This window comes from Mercenaria mercenaria, chromosome 17 (genome assembly GCF_021730395.1).
Source record: "Mercenaria mercenaria strain notata chromosome 17, MADL_Memer_1, whole genome shotgun sequence".
Classification (NCBI taxonomy): Eukaryota; Metazoa; Mollusca; class Bivalvia; order Venerida; family Veneridae; genus Mercenaria; species Mercenaria mercenaria.
Window position 1 is genome coordinate 53,167,801 of NC_069377.1, and position 13,399 is coordinate 53,181,199.

The following is a 13,399-nucleotide window of genomic DNA, read 5'->3' on the forward strand; positions in this document are numbered from 1 at the left end:
TTTAACTATCTCTCGCTCTTTCATAACTGTTTGAGAGAAAAATGAGGAGGAAAAGAATTATTTTCTTAGCTCTATGAAGTGTCTCTAAAAAGGTCCGAATAGACGATTAGTAATTAAGTTATTATTTAGATAAATTGACAGTGACGTCAGTTGCTAGTTACGTCTACAACAACACCATGTGCGTCTGTGCATCCGTTAATTGTCGTTTCCTATCCAGCATTTTTGCTGTCGTTATTCTGATCTTCTCAATATTCATAGCTACACTTTGGTATGCGATGCTTAGCAGTTATCTATCGGTCTTCAAAGTAAGATATATTGGACCTTTTTGTCCTAATCAAACTTTGTCTGATTTTATTTTCGTGAGGAAATATTAATTACGACCTAGCTTTGTGAAGCCTGGAATCCATCTGCAATCCCAAGTTCACAAGGATTCAAAAACCCGTTTATCAGCCCAAGGTCGTAAGGATTCCAATGACCGATCTGAAAGCCCAAGGTGACAAGAATTTCTAATGTCCGATCTGTAAGTCCATGGTCACTAGGATTCCAATAATCTATATGCAAGCCCAAGGTCATTGGGATTATAATAACCCACCTAAAGGTCAATGATCACTAGGATTTCAATGACAGCCTTGCGAGCTTGATGTAACAGGACTTGAGCGACCGATTTGCAAGCCCAAGTTCACATGGATCCCAATGATCGATATGCCAAACCAAGGTCACAAGTAATCCAGTGTCTGATCTGCAAGCCCAAGGTCACAAAGATTCCAATGCCTAATCTTCAATCCCAAGGTCACAGGGATTCTTATAATTAATTTGCAAGCCCAAAATCACTAGGATTCCAATAGCACATCTACATGACATTGTCCAATGTCACTAGGGTTTTAATGACAGACCTGTACAATTAGTCCAGTGACCAATCAGCAAGCCAACGGTCACAAATTATCCAGTAATCAATCTGCAAGTCAAAAGTCAAAAGAACTCTAATGACATATCTGGAAAGCTAACATTACAAGAATTCACAATAACTCTTATTGAACTCAGTGTAGTGTTAAGTGTTATCGTATTGCGTCAAATTACTAAATCATAAAACCACCTAAATCTGAATAAATAAAAAAGCACATTTGGTACGACTCTCATTTGTCAGCTATCGATAGAAGGTATCCTAAGTTTGCATTCTAGTCATCATGTCTTCATGGCGGCAGCTTGTAAATTTAAATATCAAAATCAGTGTTGCCAGTCGTCTAGTTTCACGATCAAATTCAGAACCAACTACATGTAATAAGACATGAAGTTGGGTTCCATACCAATTCTATTCTAAGTGAGACTGGCTAGAGTTTTGTCAAGTTTGACCTGTCGTAATTTGTAAACTGGCTTTCCAGTTAGTCTGCTATTAAAGACCAAAGTTCTTGCCATTTTGTTTTAATACTCACTTCAAAATGAATATAATGTTCTTCTTAAGAAGGTTAATAGAATTTTCTTTTTGTTTAGTTACACTTGAGGGTGCGCCATATGGTGTGACTTTTAAAGGATTCCTCTGTCAAGCAAGGACGTCGGTTAATACTGCTACAACAATCGGTTCTTTGACGCCAGCTGATTCTAAGGTTGCGACCAACAATTTCTGTGTCGGAGTAGGTGTTATCAAGTTCTTGTAATTCTGTTTAACTTGTGTAAACAACACTTTTGAAGAGCAATTATCTCCCTACAATGACATGGCATATTTAAAACTATATCAGCGTTATAGTAAAATAACTGCTTTACAGCGACAACCTCTGTACATATCTGTACCACCAAACAAATTTCAATTTCACTAATAGTGATGCTCTATTGAGGATGAACCGGTTTTACATTTTGTTTAAAACTTAAGATTCGAATATTGTAAATCGCGTTCATCCATAACTATGATTAAAGCAATTTATAGTAATGTTAAATCTTGTGTAAAAATAGGTGCAGATATGTCTATGTCACAATTTTTTGACGTAACTCTTGGTGTAAGACAGGGAGAACCGTTATCTTTCTTGTTATTTATCCTTTTTATCAATGATGTTGTAAAACACATTAATTTTGACACATTAAATGAGAATGACATCCGGCTACTTTCTATGTATGTAATCCTTTATGCTGACGATATTGTTCTATTCACTACGGATCCTTCTAGTTTACAAGAACAGTTAGATAATTTGTATCGATATTCTGTTAAATGGGGACTTAAAATAAATACCAGTAAGACTAAACTTTGTGTATTCGAGAAACGAAAGCAGGTAAACAATATTGATATATGTATAAACGGTGAAAAAAATTGAACAAGTTGATAGCTTTACATATTTAGAAGTAAAATTTACATATACTGGTAACATGGCTAGTACCGTAACAGCATTGTCAGACCAAGCTTTAAAAGCTTATCATAATCTTTTGGCGTTGTTTGATAAGGTTCCTTTAGATATTAAAACAAAATTGTACCTATTTGACTGTATGGTTGTACCAATTATATTGTACGGAGCAGAAGTTTGGGGGGCATACAATTATAAGGAAGTAGACAAATTACATATTAGATTCTGTAAGCAAATATTAGGCGTACGAAAACAAACACCAAACGAAGCAGTTTACGGTGAACTTAGTAGATTTCCACTGTCTGTTTTAGCTAAGGAAAGAGCAATTAAATTCTGGTTAAAAGTAAAAAAGAATGCTGGTACATTTATTAACACTATGTACACTGAACAATGTAACATCACGGATAGAAAAAGATGGGGATATTGTATGAACTCTTTGTTAGAAAATTTAGGATATTCATACCTTTTAACTGATTTTGATGAAAATATTAATTACTTCAATAGTCTAAAAAAATGTCTACGAGATCAGTACATACAAAACTGGCATGTTTCTATAAGTAGTAAGCCAAACCTTGACTAGTATGTGAAATACAAAACTGAATTTTGTTACGAAACTTATCTAGATGTTTTAAAAAAATGATACATTACGTAAACACTTTACATGTTTTAGGTTAAGTTCTCATACACTTGAAATTGAATCTGGTAGATATAATAAAACCAGTAGAGAAAATCGATTATGTAAATGTTGCAATCAAAATAATATCGAATCAGAGTATCATTTTCTCATGTGCTGTACAAAAAAACAAACCCCCCCCCCAAAAAAAAAACACACAAAAAAACAAACAAACTGAGATGTGTATCCGCCATTATCATTCCAGATTTCAAGATTTACAGTTTATGCTGACATTTGCATGCATATCTAATTTCTTAAACAAAATCTGTCTTATCCGGATCTAATGTATGTCATCCGTCCCCCTCACATGCCCTACCCAAACAACTTTATTTTAGAATGAAGTGAGTAAGCCAGTTTGATTCAAGATTGATTTGTTAGAAAATGTCAATATAGCTATTAAGCTTTCATACTGCATGTGTATTTCAGAAAGCTTCGTTAACGCATTCAGATGGATTAATAAAAAAGAAGGAAGTACATTTAACATGGACACCAGATATTTCGAAGACAGACTCTGTTTACATTGTGTAAGTTTTTTCTTATCTTATTTCAACACAATCATACAATGTTTTATATATATCTTAGTTAGAATTAAAGTTAAATGGATAAAGCTGTTACTTCTTAAGATCTGTAAAGATGGTAAACCCGGAATGGCCGTCGGCATGTTCAGCGTGGTTACGTTTTTCTATTTCGTAATTAGGCATTTTTTTCGCATTTAAAATAGCTTAAAGTGCTCAACGAAATCGCGTACGAAGCACACTTAATTTGTTGATGTCATCACGGGTCCACTACCTTAATATCAAACTCAAAGTAGCATTTATTACAAAAAGAGAATACCGTGTACTTTTTTTAACAAATATTTAAACATTGATTTAATATTTTCCATCCGATATTAAAATGACTCTTTCACGTGTTTTACAGGTGTACAATTGTTAAGGAAAAATCTATTTTCTGGGTAAATCAAAGCATTGAAATCGCATACGCAGGGACGGACAAGTGTACATCAGAAGGGGAAGTGAAAGGTGATGGTGTTGTCTTGACTGATACTGTGCACTTTGCTATATAAATATATTTAAATACGTTTTATTTACATTCCTCATCAAAATAGCATTTTATCGAAGTATTTTGTATAGTCAAGCAAATGGTAAGGCCAAAATTTTGTGATACTGAGCGTGAAAGAGGCAAAAATGAAATGGCAAAGTGCGATAGACCTAATTTTATTTGTGTAAGGACTTACCTCTGCCACCAAGTCTCATTTGAATGATATATACAATTGTTAGCTGAGAACATGTGCAACTTAGTTCAAATTAGCTGACCTATTGACTTAAATCACAAAGAAACGCCTATGTTTTGTGAGTTTACAATTTTTAGTAGCTTATTTTTTCAGAAAGGTACAAGCAAGGTATCTCTAAAAGGAAAAATGAATATAACAACAACAATTTGAAATATTTTTCCAGTTTGACTTGTTTATAAATCTAATTGTGAATGTTAATAGAATACTAACGAAGTTATTCATTTTTGGTACATATATAATCACTTAACGACTCCATTGTATATAACCTACATTCAGGATTACCAACAAGCTGTACTGACTCACAAACTTGCGAAATGGCTGTTAGTATGGCAGAATGCGACACTGTTGCCGGAAAATGTGTATGTCCAAGTGATATGAAGATAGCACATCCGACACACACATACTGTTCACCCAAAAGTATGATTATATTTCTCATTTTCATCAACACTTTGAACTGAAATTGAATTGTAGCAAGAAATAGTCAAATTTGTATCTACTAGTATACATTAATTGAATGCCTTGCCGGTCAAAAAGAAGAAATGTTTTGACCTCGGGCTATTAGCGGCAAGCTAGTCAATAAGGTTTTTATTACATGACATCAGAAATAAATCCCTTTTTTCCCTTATAACATTTATTTTAGCCCAGCGAACCTGTATTGAGCTGTACACTGGTTAGTAGCACAAACTCTGAACCGGCGATTTATTTAGGAGTCATGTAATAATATGCGTCAAACGTCTATAGCGACCTAACCTGGGATTGCATGTTTTGGTCTCTTTGATCAAGTTCGGTTCGTTGTTATTGAAAATCGAAAAATGATGTCTGAGTTGGGAATGATATAATATGGAGAAACTAAAATATGTAGCAAGGGTATGCGAAGGATCGTTAGGATTGCAGCCTCTAGGGTCAAGTTCAAGTTCACTTCTTATAAAAATAGAAAAAACACGGTTTAATCGAAATGTTCCTGGCATGTCGGCGTTTGTTTCAAGCACAATTTAAATTGGATAAAAAGAAGCTTTGCTATAAAATACCGTTGAGTAAAATGAATTCTTTTTTCTGTATGAATCTATCTGCACCATACACGAATTTAACCTTTACAGAGCTTGGTGATTCTTGCGCGAGTGATTCGGACTGCATGGCAGTAGCTGAGACAGTGTGTGATACGACCAATGTATGTGCTTGCAAGTCTGCCTTTACCTCTAATACGACAGACAACTGCTTTTTGAAAGGTAGTGTACAAATTGCCATTTTTAAATATTTTGCATTGACTTCTTATATAGGTATGCTACGTAATATAAAGGTGTCCAGGTTAACCACCATGATGAGAATATATAAAATATAACATTATGGGGTATATAGCCTCCAAAAAATCAAGCACGTATATCTAATCACAGTTTATTTAGAACTGTCTTAGTTACACCAAAATAAAGGATAAAACCATATAAATATCACCACCCCACCACCACCATCATCATTATCGTTGTCATTACCACTACCACCACCACCACCAACCCATCATCATTAATGTTGTCATTATCAACTCGATCGTCATCATCATCCTTTTCACTATCACAAATATTTTGCCATGCCACAATAATTATGTTCTCATTTCATTGTTGGGCGATGTCTGTTCTTCTCACGACGATTGTCGAGGTATTCCGAAGTCTGTTTGTAATGGCACGTGCAAATGTCCACCAGAGTACAAGCATCAGAGAAACCAGACACACACAAACTGTGTTCTTAGAGGTTAGATTTGTCTGAAATTATGGGATAATTTACACCCTGTGATTGATATAAACATTTTTCAAGCTTATTGTCCCCATTGGTGCGCAATGTGTACATTCTGCCAATTAGATTAAATTCCGAATTTATCAATATTTTCAAAAATTTCACTTTGTTTCGTGTATACTGGTATAAACAAGTATAAACAGCTCTTCCTCGATATTATTATACGAAAACAAACGCTTCTTTCCCATACATGTGAATATTCCAGTGACAAGACAGTGTGTCTCGCCCTTTCAGAAGTTACCACTAAGAGAAGGAAACGTATTGTACAGAAGCGACTCAGACAGACAGAAACACAGACTGAGACAGATTTCTATATTCTTTCTGTATAAAATGTTTTATACATGGAAAATGTGTGAAAAGCAGACGTACTGGTCCGGTGGTAATACTGTCTAATTACAAAACCAGGGGTCATCAGTTCAGTGCCCTGCTCCTCTAACTTAAATTGCAAACATTGAGATTAGATTTGCGTGTAGGAATGCTTTACACCTTGCATTCTAAATAACCAGGGAAGCTTCTGGAATCGGAGCGTTTTCTGTATCTTGCACAAACCCTCCCACTTAAATTACTAACAATTTACCGGAGGAGTCGTCCATATGGGTTTCTGGTGGCGTCTATGAATAAGTCATTTGGATAACACGAAAAGGAAACGACAGTCCCCATTTTCAGTTGGCCTTTTGTAACAAATGTGCTGGCATAACACATGTAAGAAGACAGGAATAAATTTGTCAACGAAAAGTGAATAGTACTTGTTAATGTTAATAGCAATTGTTAGATTAAAATGTGTTCGCATGTAGTATCACAATGCCTTTCGTATGTTATAGACATGATCAGCAGCAATTGCTATAAAACATATAGCAAAATAGACTATATATAAATCTACGATAAATAGCTGTTCCATTTCACCCTACGATTGTAACATGGCTGTGAGATTCTACTCTGCTTCCATTATATACCGTTTAAATACTCGACTTTTGCAGTGCTAAGTAGTGGTAGTAAAATGTACATCAAATCTTCTGAAACAAACACTTTCTAACTGATAGATCTATTTGTTTATTCTAGCGTAAATGTGTTTTAACAGAGACAGGCATATTAGACTTCCTTCTTTGTTTAACTGGTTGTCAAATAGAGCCATGTTAGAATTTACATTCGCTAATTCTATAAGTTGGATGGATAGAGGACATATTTCAGATAAGAAGCTCGTAATGCTGCTGTGTCACCATTTTTTTCTGTAATATCTAGTCAAATGTGAAGGAAAACGCTTTATTACTTAGTACTTTTGTTGCTTCTTCAGGGCTAAACGAACAATGCACGAGTGATGGACAGTGTGCAGGCACGGCTAACGCAGAATGTATTGACGGGCGATGCAAAGTTGGAGGTAACGTAACACCTTCATATTTACAAGTACTGTAACAACCGTTGTGTCGAATACATGTGGATCATTTTTGCGTCACTGTATTTAAGGTAGTTCTGCACATTCGGATCGAAGTTTTTCTACAATGTAGAATTTAAGTAAACCCTGATTTTTCAAAACTTCAGAATATGCTTAGAAAATTCAGCAAATAAGAAAGATAGGGTCGTGTGCTTGATTTTTGCCAGACTGATTTGAAAAATTTGGACCTCACGCAATTTTTCATAATGTGAGACACATGTGAAAATCACAAGTTTCATAACATTTTTGCAAATAGAAATTTTTCTACAATGTAGATTTTAAAGAAACTTCTCACAGTCGTAAATAAATATATGGTCTATAATGTGGTGAAATAAAATGTATAGGTCCGTGTGCTTATTTTTGAGCTATTTGACCATAATAAAAATTCTAAGACATTATTTTGAATTATTTAACGTGTCTGATATCATATTTTAACTTTAGAAAGATAGTAACCGTGCCATTTTAATAAATTTACTCACTGGTTGCCATAATTCATAAAGTGATTTTCATTTCCGTACTCCAAATCCAGGTTTTAGTTTACGTTTTCCGGATAAATGACGTCATGCCATCACTTCCAGTTTATCAAACGTGTAGAACTACCTTAACATCAGGATACTATTTGATGGCATAACAATATTTTCAACGTAGCTAGAAATAAAACCTTAAAACATTCAGTTTTACCTATTTTCTTACTGTTTCCATACTTTGTATTTGCATATAAAAAATAAATCTTTATTATACCAGGCTATTTTTAACATTCTTTGTTCTTTATGATAATAACTGTTCATTTTCTCTGTTTTCTTTTGTAACAAGGAACGAATGTTTGCACAAGTAACACAGATTGCACGGGTACTGAAGGAAATCAGTGTGTCGAGGGAAAATGTACAAGCGGTAAATGTATTTAGATTAACGACTCCATTAATGAAAATTTCTTCTAAGATTGTAGTCTTTCTTTTTTGTTGAAATCGGTTACTTACTTCTTACTTATTTATCTTCAACATTCGTTTCAATGGAGCCATCCATCACAAAAGATAACTTTCACTCAAAGGTTCTTTCATGACGAAGGGCTCTTTTATGGCATAAGAATTTTAAAGACAAAAGGCTTATTTTTTTGGTATTTGTTGGTACACAAAATAGTGAAAATGTTCAAACATATGGTAAATTGGAAATAATTTATATAACTGAATCTTAGTTTTCTAAATTTAATGTACACTATTTTTTATCAGAATAGATATCAATGTAATTAAAGCAAACTATTTTACAAGTTATTAATTTTAATTTTCCTAAAATTGGTGCATTTTTCTTAATGTAACTCCTACACACACCTGTTGATAATTTATGTTACTTACGCATCGTAATAAAGATCTATAACAGCTGAAGGATGAAAACTATATGGTTTGTCGACATTCTTTATTTCACGAAATTATTACATTGCACTAATTCATAGTTTCTATATATTGTAGGGGTGATGAAGACTACTGTCGTGTCATTAATTTTGCTGTTTGGTGGCGCCTTGCTTTCACGTCAGATTTCGATTCTTTAGGTATGCATGTAATAAGAGACTAGCTTGTTAGTATATTTGGTACATTTCCAGATTAAGTACTACAATACGAAACAATATATAAGTTTATACGTGAAAATAATTGTGCCGCACTTTTTTTCTAGCTTCGTCATCTTCAAGAATTCGGTTGTTTATATGTATTTATATATTTGTATTTCTTTTTCTTTTATTACAAGAATGTAATAAGTAATTGATGACAGTATGCAGAAAAAAGCTACGAATTTTGTATATTGGATTGAACCACCTCGTGTTTGTGAGAATAATAAGTTTTCTGTACTTTCCATAATTTTAAATCAAATTTATGTATCTGTCATTTTAGAATACTATAGATTGTAGCTTCCTTGTAAAATTTATATGTTGTATTGTGGTATGTGTTATGGTGAAGCAATACTATATCATTTTTCACTTCTTTTCTTCCAGGATATTATACAAAAGTATACGAGAAACAATCTCAGCAAGTAATACAACAAAGAAAGAAGATATAATTGATTAAACTTCCGGTGAACATAAAACTATGTATATACATGTGTTTCAAACGTGTTTAAGTTACAAACATTTCCGTTTTCATTTGTTATTAGCTGACAAATGTAGCTAGTTAAAGGCACTGGTTCCCAGATCGTATGACAGCAAAAAGGAGATTTTTTTAAGTATCAGGAAATTAATGCTATATTTCTTAACGTTTAGCCTGCTGGCGGCAAGTGATTTTGCCTTTGCGACCAGTGTAGACCAAGATCAGCCTGCACATCCGTGCAGTCTGATCATGGTCTGCACTGTTCGCTATTCAGTCAGTAAATTTACGGCAAACATCCCTTTGAATAATTTCCGACACCGGCAACATTTTTTCTTTTTGATTTAGTATTTTTAAGATAGTTTAGAAACAAATACTCATATTCTTATGTTAGTTTAGAATCAAAAACTCGTATTCTAATGGTCATAATATGACCAAACTTCAACTTTAAAGGAAAATCATCTTGAGCAAAAATCTGGAGATCAGTGCCGCTTTAAGAGGACATGTTCACTACCTCCAACTTGGTCTGGTTAAAAGATATTCATTCGTCTAATTATTAAACAGTGGAATGGCATTATAACATTTTTCAGTGGTTTGAATTGAAAGCTTTAGCTTCATGAAGTTCTCTCCCCTGTAAAGTGTTACAAAAGCACCGTCTGACGGAATTGCAAATACAATGGGTCAAGAAGGTCAAATGCCAAAAAAATGTATTGAGTACACAGACATAGTAAATAGAGATTAATATAACTGCACCTTATCAAAGAGCTATTAAATAATTATATTATAATTTTTGACCTTTACTAATCCCACTTGTTCTGTATTACTATTTACTTTAAAGTGCTTCTACTGTGACATTTTGATACACGCAAAACTGTATGATCTGCACAATAAAATCCTTACTTGTAATTCATTTTAGTTTTGGCACATTGAAAGTTATTTTTACCACAAGAATAAAAGATATAAACTGAATATTATATATTTACACATTTTGTATAACAGTTACACGTGTAGATGCGTATTTAGTAAGAAGTTGATTAGATTTCCATTGAGTAATATGCACTTAATTCGCGAACAATTCTCGTTGCAGAACTATAAAAATATACACTGTTTCTATAATTAAAATACGTGTGCAGTTCAAATGAAATATATAGATTCTCTGTCTGTAAGTGACTATTGTTCACAATTGTAAAATGTTTTTAAAAGTTTTGAAAATGGTTGATATATCGGTTTTAAAATACCTTTTATGGAGATGGTGATGAAAGAGAAAACGTGCATTCCAACACTTTTAAGATTTTTTTTATATAAACAAAGAAAGATTTTACAGTGTATTAATTGTCTTGTCGATTAAAACATGTTTCGCAAAATGACCTATAATAGACTTTGCAAGCAATTTGATGCACAAACTGTTGAAAACGAAGTACATTTCATTTTTCACTGTCATAGGTACGATAACTTACGCTCAGTTCTTTTCAACTATCTTGGTGGAATAGATTTATCAACTTTGCCAGAAAGTGATATGGTTAAAACCCTTTTTTCAACAGATAGAAATATTGTTAATATTGGCAAGTATATAATAGATGCCTTAAAGCTAAGAACCACCTAGTTCATTTTTTTTTTGTTTAAGGAGGTAGGTTACCTTGTTTCAAGGGTAAATTCAAATTAGTTGAACCGCAGCATCTTTTTGTATTTCGTGTAATATGAAGTTTTAACTGCTAAAATCTCAGTTTCGTTTGTCTCTGTCTCTTCAAGTTCAATTTTTATCCAGGTTTGATGAACATGACCTTCCAAAGATATTTCATATTAAAAGAAGAAGGAAAATACGGATATTTAACACTTTTCAGTGTGTTTTAGTTTCATTGATATCCGTAGAAGTCAGCATAATCTATAATTATACTGGTATGCACGTTAGCTTTCTAATATAAGCTTAAAATGTATATGTCGCGGGGCTCGTGTTTCCATGGTAACGCATTTTCTCTCATTTTTAAACAACTATGTATAAAAATAGGGGTTTTCGACGGCTTCAGTGCCATTCTTTTAATGACCAACATGGAATATTTGGGTAATATTATTAGCAAAATACCAAGCACTATACATGGTACCCTATTTTTCTTAAAGTTTAAAGTAACCATGGCAACAGAGATGTTTAAATGGCTTATATCTTGCTTTTTGTCGTAATTTCTTATAAAATAATATTGAATAAGATTATCTTTCTAATTGATGTAGCTTTAAAACATATTATTTCTAACGTAAGTTATATTTTCGTGTTATCTGCATTTATTCAAACAAATTTCTAAGCTTAGAATACTTACAGCAGTACCCCTCGTGTGGCATTTTTCATAGAAAAATCGTTCAGATTGCTACTATTATTCTCATGGATATTGTTGAAATGAAAATAAAAAGCCGAAGCCGTGTTTCTTAAATAGACTAGTGTCAACGCTTTTGAATTTTACATTTAGATACATAGGTCACGGGCTTCGTTTCCATGGTAACATCAATTCAATTCAAGAAACCACAATTGTCTACTGAAATTTGAACAATTTTAGATCTTAGTTTTAGTATATAAGTAACAAATTATCAACGGAACCTGAGAAATAGGTATTACAAATCAAACTGCTAGATTTTTTATTTGAAAATGGCCGTAACAAGTAACCTCTCACCCAACTATATTCCAAATAACATTGGTTACCATCATCCATTTTCTTACATTCCGCATAACATTTCAATATAACTACATAAAAGAAGCAAAATATTAATTATTATTCAGAGCAAAAGACTCGTAAAACATATTTCAGCAAATAATGGTTATTTGAAAATAGTTTGAATAAAGAAAATGCACAGAATTACGTACTTTCAAGAAAAAAGCTATTAATTTTGCGCGGTAACTGACACGTAACGTCATGACGTCAATGACGTCATTTTAAGGTAACATTGTTTTGAAGCGTTTCTGCGGCAATTTATTCATTATTTCTGCATTATTAAACCATAAAGCGTCAGATCGAATACAGGTCTATGATTTGTTTTCAGAATAATGAATATACAAACACATTTAGTTTGTCGTAAACGTTGTCGTAAATCGTCACGTTAGTTTCCGGTTGGACATGCGCACATACAAATATAAAGGTAACCTACCTCCTTAAACACATGTTATGTTCTCATTTTTGTTATAAATATGATATATACTATCATACACCACAGTATATTTACTTTCTTTGTACTGTAAATTGTTTAATGCATGATTTCTCTACAATGTATTGAGCGACTGATTAGCCTTATTAGGCTGGGTATTGATCTGATCTAATTGTTATAAAAATTGTTCTTTATCTATTTATTTTGTACCTGTCACAATAATAAATAATAATAAATAATAATAAACCTACTTTTAGCGCCAAGGGAAGTAATGCCTCCATTTACGACTAAAAAAAAGATTCCAGATTAGTATCCCTTCATGGTGTAATTCGAACGTGTTAATATAATGAATATATAGACTTTAGTTTTGCGTGCTTTGTTGGCAAATAAAACACGTATTTTTTTGTTGTCCAGATGCGTCGTAATTAACCACTCAGAATTTCGGCCTTCGTGATTAGTTTTATACTACGCATCTGAACTCAAAACCTATTTTATTTGCAAATAAATCACGCAAAACTAAAATCTATTTACCAAATAAACTAATGAAATATTTCATGTTGTCAAAGGATAGCTATTCCGATAAAAGTACACCAATATTAACGAAGAAAAAAAATCTAGGTCAAAGTGACCATGACCCCAAAGTTATAATTTATATTAAATTGGGTTCCCTTGACTTTGTCCTTGAAGCAACTGACGCCC

The 13,399-nt window shown here is 33.0% G+C and overlaps 1 protein-coding gene across 5 annotated transcripts in view; it reads left to right on the plus strand.

Annotated features, from left to right (window-relative positions):
* Window positions 1-10,543, plus strand: part of LOC128550077 (extracellular matrix protein A-like) — a 29,613-nt gene extending 19,070 nt beyond the window's left edge. For 3 of the 5 annotated variants that reach the window (XM_053528181.1, XM_053528182.1, XM_053528183.1), the window contains 10 exons: window positions 1,489-1,628; window positions 3,427-3,524; window positions 3,919-4,019; window positions 4,568-4,708; window positions 5,389-5,517; window positions 5,903-6,034; window positions 7,368-7,451; window positions 8,319-8,396; window positions 8,969-9,048; window positions 9,487-10,543. In XM_053528181.1, coding sequence (XP_053384156.1) covers window positions 1,489-1,628; window positions 3,427-3,524; window positions 3,919-4,019; window positions 4,568-4,708; window positions 5,389-5,517; window positions 5,903-6,034; window positions 7,368-7,451; window positions 8,319-8,396; window positions 8,969-9,048 — 983 coding nt within the window. In that variant the 3' untranslated portion in view covers window positions 9,487-10,543. The remainder of the gene's footprint in view (window positions 1-1,488; window positions 1,629-3,426; window positions 3,525-3,918; window positions 4,020-4,567; window positions 4,709-5,388; window positions 5,518-5,902; window positions 6,035-7,367; window positions 7,452-8,318; window positions 8,397-8,968; window positions 9,049-9,486) is intronic. The other 2 variants (XM_053528184.1, XM_053528185.1) reach the window with 2 other exon arrangements.
* The last annotated feature ends 2,856 nt before the right edge of the window (window positions 10,544-13,399 follow it).